The following is an 11,476-nucleotide window of genomic DNA, read 5'->3' as shown; positions in this document are numbered from 1 at the left end:
TAGGTAACACAGCTCTCTTTATGCTGCAGATATGATGTGAGTATCCTTCTACATTTCTCTACACGCTCACAACAATATATTTTGACAATAACCATTGTCATAACGGTGTCTTATTGTAAACCTTATTGCGAATGAATAAGGTTCACCCATATGTGTGTACAGGTACAGTGTAGTTGCCAAATCTCAAGCTTAACGAAACACGTTCATTATGATCCTTTAGCTATACTTGGTCAAGCAGATCTTGTCAGTTGAAAAAGGCGGCTAATTTGAAAAATGTAGGCGCGAACGGATATCGTCCCATAGAAAATTTGAATTTCGCGCCTTTTTTTACTGACAAGATTTGCTTGACCAGCTATAAATAATAAAGAAAAATATTCTACTGGACGCTAGATGTTATGTGCCAAAATTTCTGAACGACCGCTAGTCATGAATCTAGTATAACTGGATTGGGCATGAGTGGTGGGGATAACTGACAGAACGGGATAGTCTTATGTATCTTTCAGTAGGAGTAGCAGCGAAAGCGCTATTATTGTTTGTCCTTGTCACAGTCTCACATCTTGTTTTATTCCCCACCGTAAATTGACCACCGTGATTGGTCGAATTCATTTGTTGCCCACCATAATGCGACGCTATGATTGGTCGAATTTATATGTTTTGTCCCTCACGGAGGCACGCGTAGACCACTTCTATAGGATGCTACCTTCTATGCCGCTAGTTGTCATACTGACATTGACGTTTGTAGGTTATGTTTCATAATTTTTGTTTTCATTGGATTTCATGACCAAGCAATACATTTAAACTCGGAAATACGTGCAAAAGACTGATAAAACAACTGTGTAATGGAGTTTCCTACATTAGGCGAACATTGCACGTTCCAAAACTGCAATCAGATTGATTTTCTACCGTTACAATGTAAATGTGGAAAGGTTTTTTGTCGTGAACATTTTACTGAGCACAGCTTGTCGGGAGAGTGTGAGTTAGCGCCCGAACCGAAGGAAATAAAACTTAAGAGCGATGATCAGATATTCCGTTGCTCGTCAAAGGGCTGTCGGAAGGGTAGCTTGCACCAAATTTTGTGTCCGAAGTGTCAAAAACACTTCTGTATTGAACACCGTTTTCATCCGTAAGTATTCCACATTATTAGCCTTTTCGGGGATTACGATATCACTGCATATCTAAAATTACTTCTTAATATAGTACAGTGACCACCTTCAGCTACAAGGGTCTAAACCACTTTTTTTTTCCAAAAAGTATGATACATTTCAATCTTATATGTATTAGACTGGCCAAACGTTACGTTTAATGGCAAAACTTGAACTAACCCAACGTTTTTGTTATGTGTAAATTTACAGTAGGTACATTTACATCATTTGAAAGAGTTTACAGCATTTGATAGCTAAAAATATCTAATTATTGTTTTTATTAAATATTATTTTTCAGATCATGCCCAGAAATTGATGATGAAACCATGGCAGCTAAAATAGAACAGCTGGAAGCCCCAAGACGTCAGTTCCATGAGGCGAACAAGCATTTGCAAGAGAAGGTACATTCTTGTTACATTTGCTTACAAAAATTTGCAGATTCACTTGACAAACTAAGTAGTCTTATTCAACTTAGTATCTCTATGCAATCTTTTCACTTATGTTTGACTACTTGAGTTAAGTAAATCCTTTTTTTGTAGGAATTTATTTGATTTTTTATATTATATGTGCTTAGTAGTACAGACATGTCTTGGTTGCAGATAACAGAAAACATAAGAAATGCACTTCAATCAACAGCAAAAGTGAAAACAGCCTCAAAAATCCATCTCATGAGGATAAAACAAAAAGCAAAAGGTCCTAAATCTGTCCCCGCTTCAGATCGGGTCTACTTTGCTATTGGAAAACCAAAAAACATGGACGCCAAGTCTATCAAAGTCATTGAAGATGTAGAAAAATTGGTGGCTTTGGAATCTGTGACCTTAGATCCTGATTTAAAGGATTCTGTGCCCGTATTTATAAGCTCAAAATGGAGTTTAGGCAGAGCCATAGACAGTATTTGTGACACTTGTGACATTAAGAATGAAAATAACAAGATGAGTGACGTGAAACTCAGGCTGTTCCGTCAGTTGGACGGATACTGCATCAATCCTCAGAAGATGGACGTGGAGATCGGAGAGCTGATGAGGCAAGAGGTGTTGCTGGAAGGTGACAAGTTAGTGGTAGAGTACATTGATAGTAAAGTGTTAAGCGGTGTTACAGAAAATGCTCAGATTTTCTTAAGTTGATGAAATTCTATAAATATATTGAAAAAATTAGTAAAGATATCGAAAACACTTGTAGTGTAGTTTTTCTTTCCATTTTCATTGGTGTATCTAATCATTGCATCATTTTCATAGTTTATTTAGTCTGATTTAGTTGAATACCAAATTAATTACTTACCATTTTAATAGTGAATGCCAACAACAGTCATTTTATAATATTTACCAAAAACAAAGTATTTTTCAATTCAATAAAAAACAAAATAATTAATAAATTATCTAATAGGTAAGCATAAAATTACAAATATCAATAACAAACATAAATTAAAGCAGTTCCCCATTTTCCTTGCTGATTTGCGACGTGCTCCTCCCATACTGCACTAGTGGAAGAAGCGGCGCCGGCGCCGACTGCTGAGTGTGCGCAGTAGCGGGGGGCGTGGCCGCTAGCTTGTACCGTTCCACCAACCAATTGCAGCGCCCGCTGCGCGCGATCAAGTTTATCAAGTCCCTACGGTACTGCTTTGTGAGTATTGCGTACAGAAACGGATTAGCGCACGCGTTTAGCGGATAGAAAAATACTAGCAGCACTTTCCCGTGGCTCACGTCGACTAGAGGAACGCCCGCGAGCGCTGTCACCCCGAAAAACGCAACCGGCGCCCAGCAGAGTGCATCTGTGCCTATTAGTAGAGCCATCTTGATGGCGATGCGTCGTTCTGCGGCCGCCGCCGCCGCTCTGCCTCCGTACTTTTCTCCACCGCCTCCAAGCGATCTGTATATCCCCACGTAGCACACCACTATTATCACCCACGCTACGGCATTGAAAAGGAACAGCGACCCTTGATACAATGCATCCGATGTCGACGAGCTCTTGACTGGCAAGCAAATAGAAGTAGAAGAATAATCTGACACACCGGCCAGAGGCAACCCGGCCATGTGAATGGAAAACAGCCAGCCACCGATCATGATTTTAGCTGCCGTTCCCAAAGAGATTCTCCTCTCCAAATATATCGCAAAGGTAATCGCGAACCAGCGTTCTAATGTCACTATAGTTAGCGTAAAGACTGATAGCTGCCCAGAGAAGACAGATAAGAATCCAGCAATTTTGCATCCGGTTCCATATTGCCAGTCGTAAGCGTAGTTGAAGAATGCGCCGTAAGATTGTAGGTCTACTACAGCTAGCATGAAGAGGTATATTCCAGTGCACAGGTCTGAGAACGCGAGATGGCACATAAGGAAGCGCGGGACGGTGAGTTCCGAGCGGTTGGCGAGCAGGACGATGAGGACGGCGAGGTTGCCGACGACGGCCGCGGCGACCACGAACCAGACGCTGGCGCGGAGCCACGTCCAGCCCATCACGTCTTCGCAAGGGTTGAGAGCGTCGGGGAGGGGCGTGCAGTTCACCACGCGCAGCCTGTTGACAAAATTTGGCGTTACTTCGACCCCTTATTGCCTCGGAGGGCTGAATGATCTTGAGAGATTTCTCATAGCCAGCAGGCGTATTATAGCCTTGTTCATCGCGCATGACCTTCTTGAGCCTTACTAAAGCATGTAATGCGTAACTGTAGGGCATAGACTAGGAATCCTCTAGACGGAGTTTAGAGCAATTATTTCATGAAACCGATGCTGCCAAAAATACTAGGGTGCGGGGGACGAGGTGAGTCAGGTGAGCGAGTCCCGTGCCGTGATTGGTCCGTTCAAAGACACGGACGTCACACAAAGACACTTTGACTCGAAAATGGAGTAAAACTACCGTATATTTGTGGCAGAGGGGGTAGCGCTACTATGCTCAGTCTGGAGGATGTCTTGTCTGTGCTGTAGGGATAGGTAACATGCCTACTGTATCACACTAGACAAGAAATATTTTCCAGTTTTCTACGCTTTAACCCATTCATGGCCACGAACCGCCGAGCGTACACAATACGCCAGGCCACCATACAAATCGTTTTTAGCTAAAACGCATGACTCAGCTTATGGGTCTCGAGCCTGGCGCGAACGGTAAATAAATCGCCGCTTATGAAGCCGGCCAGTTGGACAGCATTATGCAACATTTTTACTAACCACCGATTTTCTGTGCCTATCAAAAAAGAAACTAATTATTACAGTTTGTAGGAGTGAATATTTTTACTTTCTACAAGCGTTTAATGTCTGACCAAACTAAGTTGGTAGCAAATTTTATAGCCCAGCCTGTGCAAGTGTACTAATAGGGGGGATGGGATGAATCACATCTTGAACTCTTGTGACAAATACCACATGAAAGATAATACCGCCGCCGCCGTTCGGATGCATTCTTGTTTATTGTCCAAGTGTGTCCGATAAGCTTACACCTGGTCGGTCATTATCTTTGTTTTGGTAAACGCCATTATATTAGTAACAATAGAACTTAAAATGTATTATAGTACTTACTTTCTAATCTGCCGTAGAAACCACGATGTTTGAAAAAACTTGTAAATATTTGTCACAAACTATTTGTTATACAATACATATTAGTTAGTGGTGACTGTTTCAACCGCCTTGTTCTATATTGAAACGAAAAAAAATTAACTTTAACATCATTGTTTGTAGGTAATTGCCTAAGATACAATACAACGATCACCAAATATTATGACATAAAAGTAAAGTGGGAAAAAATCCTCGTTGCCTTACCCCTCATACAAAACAAAATATTATTATACTACGGGTTGGTTCCTACAAATTGTTGCTTACCATCATCCAAACAGTAATCAGTTGTAAAATGGTACAATATCAAACAGCTTCAACATGAAATAAGCTTTAAAACCAGCCAATAAAGTTTATTTTAGCCTGCTACGGAAACATTAGCAGTTTTTACAAGTAGCGCCAGGCCACGGTGACCCATACCTTGAGCCCTGTCAATAACTTCTGAAATATATATATTTTTTGTATTTTTTCAATATAGATTTTTCTGTTTGCTTGCATCGCATTATGTATCTAGAATTTCAGTATATTTACTATATTGCACTGATAGTAAACCAAACTTGAATATTCGAGACCCTGTTTTCATTAAAAAAAACGTGTTTATAATTTTTATCCTAATATGCCTTATAGAAATGATTGTTAGCTTATATGTTACTTACGTTATTACATCAAATTACGTTTCGTTTAAGTTTAAATCAGAATTTATTCAGGACTCACATGTGAGTCACTGGCCCTGCGGAACTGTTTGAACATGACCCATACGCTGAGTCGCTGGCCCTGAATGGGTTAACATAGTAGGTATACCTTATCTAATCAAACTATGTGAATAAATATTGTGAGCTTTTTGGATAGCTGTCGCTGGATTCACAATTAAGAAACCTATTGACAGCGGATCTTACTTGGTGCTGAAGTTGCCGCACTCCAGCATCTCGGCGCCGGTAGTGTTGACGGCCTCGTGGAACATCTCGTCGCCGTATTCGGAGCTGACGTCGCCGCTGTAGTCGAAGTCGAACATGTTCGGCGAGTAGTCCTCGCTCGTTGTTGCGGTTGACTCGTCTTCTTCTGAATTCCTAGACAAAGATGTTTACGATGTTTATGAGATTATATATATTTGACTATCATTGTCACTATAGTTTGGGACACTTCAAAAAGGGCGAAAGGAAGGGTAAGCAACGCGCGTGTTACGCCTGGAGTTCCGAATGTCAATAGGCTACTGTAACCGCCCACCATGGCACGCAAGCTGTAGTACCCTTGTTTGCCATCGATGCGGAAAAAATGTGAATAATTAGATCAGAAACGGTACGCGCGGCGGCGCTCTAAGAGTAACGCGCTCAGCAGGCTACTACGGGTTGAAGGTGATGATGATGAAGTGTACACGAGGGTAAAAATTATTAAGTACTATTTTAGCCACCTTTGTTCTATTGCGTGCTATTAATACTTGATGCTTTGCTTACCCTTGTAATTGTGCCATTAACCGTTGCGTGTCAAATTTTCTGATAGGCTCCAGGGATCTCTGTCGCCTCTCTGCAGAGGCGTCTCTTGCATCTTGAGCACATTTCTGAAAAATAAAAGTTATTATGATAAAAAAAACGCTTCATAAAGTGGAGTCCGCGTAGTCAGTGTTTTAACCCTTAAATGCATTATGATGTAGATCTAGGTACACATCGTATATTTTGGCCCGTGGCTGAATATGCATATAGTATTTGTTAATTTTTTCTTTATTTTTCTCACAATCTATACAACATTACATCTATTTCAATTTATTAGGAAATTATACAAAACATCATGCATTTAAGTTAAGTACCTACTCTGCCTCATCATGTAAAACCAGTTAAACCGTTTCATCTAGAGTTCATAGAGTTCGGAGCAGACGAAGGGGACAGAAGCGGAAATGTATAGTTTTAAGAACTCTACCTGTTTCAGCTGTTTTATGTAGAGCTCATAGAGTGCGTGGCGCGCTGGGTCATGGCGCTCGGGGAACGCGAACGCGCAACAGTGGAAGTGGTGGGTCAAGTGAGCCTCCTTCAGGCTCTGTAACACATACCATTCACATCATAACATTCATAACAAATCCATCAGATCAAATTTATAACATTTTATTTTGTACAATCATAATATACCTACACCTCTAGTTTACCTGCAAATCGTATATAGATGGGATGTATTTGAGCGCGGGGGTGCGCTCTATCTTGAGTATTTCTAGCTTTTCTAATCCTTTTATAGGTAACGAGGTAATTGCGGTGTTGCTTAAATCTCTGCAACAAACCAAATATAATAATAATAATTGTTGTTTTCAAGTTTTACACTCATACAATACAATAAAATACAACACTATAAAATAACATAAAATATAATTTAACAAAACTTTGCTGCTAACCCTACCTACACCTTGGTTTAAAAACTAAGTATGGCTTATTGGCCGTTTCGTAGAACTTTTATAACTTACTTATACGGTAGAAAATTACTTACATCATAGGACTTTAGTGTTACGACATACAACTGATAGACCTAGGATAGAATTGTAGATCACGTCTTTCATATTACTTCAGTTCGTATAATCGTTAGAGCCGTTGTTGAGAATGAAACACATATAAAACAATAATGAATAACAGTAAAGTTAGCAACTAAAGTTTATATTGGTACCTATAGGTACCTACTTTTACATCTTCAAAAGAAAAAAAAAACGCATTTGGTTTGATAGCTAATTAGCGTTTAATCTTAGCATACAAATAGGTACTAAAATGCATATTTTTGTACCTAAATATTTGGATAACAAGTTGTTTATCTAAATTACGTGTTATTTTACCTTAAAAAAACTCTGCAAGGTGGTTTCATGACTTTCGTGCAAATCAGTGTTGGCCGTAATGTGTAATTCTAATTAACAATTAATCATTTCCATTAACCATTAAATCCGCAATTAGTCAATTGCATTACGCATCAATTTAAATTAAGTTAATTAGAATTGAATTTTGAGACGTTTAATTACATTGATTGTCAATCTAAATTAACGTTTAATGCAATTAAATCAATTTTTTCATAAACTAATAATTAATGTTACTATTGCTTAGAAACTTGGAGCTAGGTATTAAAATTAAAAATAAGCATATGAATACAAGCTTCAGTGAATTATCAGGTCGTGATATTTTAAAATGAGACAACAAAATGACCCTGAAACCTGGCAGTAGGTACCTACTGGAACTCAGGTTTGGTGCAACATAGACACACGCCGTTTAGGCTATTCGACTCGTCACAATGAGCACTTGGGAGAGCAGTACCCTAGATGGAGCTGATGCTGAACCTTGGCTGTACCTAGTGGAACTCAGGTTTGGTGCAACATAGACACACGCCGTTTTGGTCATCCGACTCGTCTTCATGAGCACTTGGGAGAGCAGTACCCAAGATACAGCTGATGCTGAACCCTGGCAGTACCTAATGGAACTCAGGTTTGGTGCAACATAGACAAACCCCGTTTTAGTCATCCGACTCGTCTTGATGACCACTTGGGAGAGCAGTACCCAAGATAGAGCTGATGCTGAACCCTGGCAGTACCTAATGGAACTCAGGTTTGGTGCAACATAGACAAACGCCGTTTTGGTCATCCGACTCGTCTTGATGAGCACTTGGGAGAGCAGTACCCAAGATAGAGCTGATGCTGAACCCTGGCAGTACCTAATGGACCTCAGGTTTGGTGCAACATAGACAAACGCCGTTTTGGTCATCCGACTCGTCTTGATGAGCACTTGGGAGAGCAGTATCCAAGGTAGAGCTGATGCTGAACCCTGGCAGTACCTAATGGAACTCAGGTTTGGTGCAACATAGACAAACGCCGGTTTGGTCATCCGACTCGTCTTGATGAGCACTTGGGAGAGCAGTACCCAAGATAGAGCTGATGCTGAACCCTGGCAGTACCTAATGGAACTCAGGTTTGGTGCAACATAGACAAACGCCGTTTTGGTCATCCGACTCGTCTTGATGAGCACTTGGGAGAGCAGTACCCAAGATTGAGCTGATGCTGAACCCTGGCAGTACCTAATGGAACTCAGGTTTGGTGCAACATAGACAAACGCCGTTTTGGTCATCCGACTCGTCTTGATGAGCACTTGGGAGAGCAGTACCCAAGATTGAGCTGATGCTGAACCCTGGCAGTACCTAATGGAACTCAGGTTTGGTGCAACATAGACAAACGCCGTTTTGGTCATCCGACTCGTCTTGATGAGCACTTGGGAGAGCAGTGCCCAAGATAGAGCTGATGCTAAACCCTGGCAGTACCTAATGGAACTCAGGTCTGGTGCAACATAGACAAACGCCGTTTTGGTCATCCGACTCGTCTTGATGAGCACTTGGGAGAGCAGTACCCAAGATAGAGCTGATGCTGAACCCTGGCAGTACCTAGTGGAACTCAGGTTTGATGCAACATAGACACACGCCGTATTGGTCATCCTACTCGTCTTGATGAGCAATTGGGAGAGCAGTACCCAAGATAGAGCTGATGCTGAACCCTGGCAGTACCTAGTGGAACTCAGGTTTGGTGCAACATAGACACACGCCGTTTTGGTCATCCGACTCGTTTTGATGAGCACTTGGGAGAGCAGTACCCAAGATTGAGCTGATGCTGAACCCTGGCAGTACCTAATGGAACTCAGGTTTGGTGCAACATAGACAAACGCCGTTTTGGTCATCCGACTCGTCTTGATGAGCACTTGGGAGAGCAGTGCCCAAGATAGAGCTGATGCTAAACCCTGGCAGTACCTAATGGAACTCAGGTCTGGTGCAACATAGACAAACGCCGTTTTGGTCATCCGACTCGTCTTGATGAGCACTTGGGAGAGCAGTACCCAAGATAGAGCTGATGCTGAACCCTGGCAGTACCTAATGGAACTCAGGTCTGGTGCAACATAGACAAACGCCGTTTTGGTCATCCGACTCGTCTTGATGAGCACTTGGGAGAGCAGTGCCCAAGATAGAGCTGATGCTAAACCCTGGCAGTACCTAATGGAACTCAGGTCTGGTGCAACATAGACAAACGCCGTTTTGGTCATCCGACTCGTCTTGATGAGCACTTGGGAGAGCAGTACCCAAGATAGAGCTGATGCTGAACCCTGGCAGTACCTAATGGAACTCAGGTCTGGTGCAACATAGACAAACGCCGTTTTGGTCATCCGACTCGTCTTGATGAGCACTTGGGAGAGCAGTGCCCAAGATAGAGCTGATGCTAAACCCTGGCAGTACCTAATGGAACTCAGGTCTGGTGCAACATAGACAAACGCCGTATTGGTCATCCTACTCGTCTTGATGAGCACTTGGGAGAGCAGTGCCCAAGATAGAGCTGATGCTAAACCCTGGCAGTACCTAATGGAACTCAGGTCTGGTGCAACATAGACAAACGCCGTTTTGGTCATCCGACTCGTCTTGATGAGCACTTGGGAGAGCAGTACCCAAGATAGAGCTGATGCTGAACCCTGGCAGTACCTAGTGGAACTCAGGTTTGATGCAACATAGACACACGCCGTATTGGTCATCCTACTCGTCTTGATGAGCACTTGGGAGAGCAGTACCCAAGATAGAGCTGATGCTGAACCCTGGCAGTACCTAGTGGAACTCAGGTTTGGTGCAACATAGACACACGCCGTTTTGGTCATCCGACTCGTTTTGATGAGCACTTGGGAGAGCAGTACCCAAGATTGAGCTGATGCTGAACCCTGGCAGTACCTAATGGAACTCAGGTTTGGTGCAACATAGACAAACGCCGTTTTGGTCATCCGACTCGTCTTGATGAGCACTTGGGAGAGCAGTGCCCAAGATAGAGCTGATGCTAAACCCTGGCAGTACCTAATGGAACTCAGGTCTGGTGCAACATAGACAAACGCCGTTTTGGTCATCCGACTCGTCTTGATGAGCACTTGGGAGAGCAGTACCCAAGATAGAGCTGATGCTGAACCCTGGCAGTACCTAATGGAACTCAGGTCTGGTGCAACATAGACAAACGCCGTTTTGGTCATCCGACTCGTCTTGATGAGCACTTGGGAGAGCAGTGCCCAAGATAGAGCTGATGCTAAACCCTGGCAGTACCTAATGGAACTCAGGTCTGGTGCAACATAGACAAACGCCGTTTTGGTCATCCGACTCGTCTTGATGAGCACTTGGGAGAGCAGTACCCAAGATAGAGCTGATGCTGAACCCTGGCAGTACCTAATGGAACTCAGGTCTGGTGCAACATAGACAAACGCCGTTTTGGTCATCCGACTCGTCTTGATGAGCACTTGGGAGAGGAGTACCCAAGATGGAGCTGATGCTAAACCCTGGCAGTACCTAATGGAACTCAGGTCTGGTGCAACATAGACAAACGCCGTTTTGGTCATCCGACTCGTCTTGATGAGCACTTGGGAGAGCAGTACCCAAGATAGAGCTGATGCTGAACCCTGGCAGTACCTAATGGAACTCAGGTCTGGTGCAACATAGACAAACGCCGTTTTGGTCATCCGACTCGTCTTGATGAGCACTTGGGAGAGCAGTGCCCAAGATAGAGCTGATGCTAAACCCTGGCAGTACCTAATGGAACTCAGGTCTGGTGCAACATAGACAAACGCCGTTTTGGTCATCCGACTCGTCTTGATGAGCACTTGGGAGAGCAGTACCCAAGATAGAGCTGATGCTGAACCCTGGCAGTACCTAGTGGAACTCAGGTTTGATGCAACATAGACACACGCCGTATTGGTCATCCTACTCGTCTTGACGAGCACTTGGGAAAGCAGTACCCAAGATAGAGCTGATGCTGAACCCTGGCAGTACCTGCAGGTTCAAGAT

General features: G+C 42.9%; 2 protein-coding genes across 3 annotated transcripts in view; one reads left to right on the top strand and one right to left on the bottom strand.

The window, feature by feature from the left end:
• The first annotated feature begins 753 nt into the window (after positions 1-753).
• Positions 754-2,287, top strand: LOC134652636 (AN1-type zinc finger protein 1-like). Its single transcript, XM_063507796.1, has 3 exons — positions 754-1,123; positions 1,441-1,543; positions 1,742-2,287. The coding sequence occupies exons 1-3, from the start codon at positions 840-842 to the stop codon at positions 2,264-2,266; spliced, it is 912 nt and encodes a 303-aa protein (XP_063363866.1). The 5' UTR covers positions 754-839; the 3' UTR covers positions 2,267-2,287.
• A 219-nt stretch (positions 2,288-2,506) lies between these two features.
• LOC134653144 (lutropin-choriogonadotropic hormone receptor) overlaps positions 2,507-11,476 on the bottom strand; it is a 43,147-nt gene continuing 34,177 nt past the window's right edge. For both annotated transcript variants that reach the window (XM_063508470.1, XM_063508471.1), the window contains 5 exons: positions 6,810-6,927; positions 6,587-6,703; positions 6,127-6,230; positions 5,572-5,742; positions 2,507-3,650 (listed from right to left, as the gene is read on the bottom strand). In XM_063508470.1, coding sequence (XP_063364540.1) covers positions 2,564-3,650; positions 5,572-5,742; positions 6,127-6,230; positions 6,587-6,703; positions 6,810-6,927 — 1,597 coding nt within the window. In that variant the 3' untranslated portion in view covers positions 2,507-2,563. The remainder of the gene's footprint in view (positions 3,651-5,571; positions 5,743-6,126; positions 6,231-6,586; positions 6,704-6,809; positions 6,928-11,476) is intronic.

This window comes from Cydia amplana, chromosome 12 (assembly GCF_948474715.1).
Source record: "Cydia amplana chromosome 12, ilCydAmpl1.1, whole genome shotgun sequence".
NCBI lineage: Eukaryota > Metazoa > Arthropoda > Insecta > Lepidoptera > Tortricidae > Cydia > Cydia amplana.
Note: the sequence above shows the minus strand (reverse complement) of the source record. Positions and strands in the feature narration are given on the sequence as shown.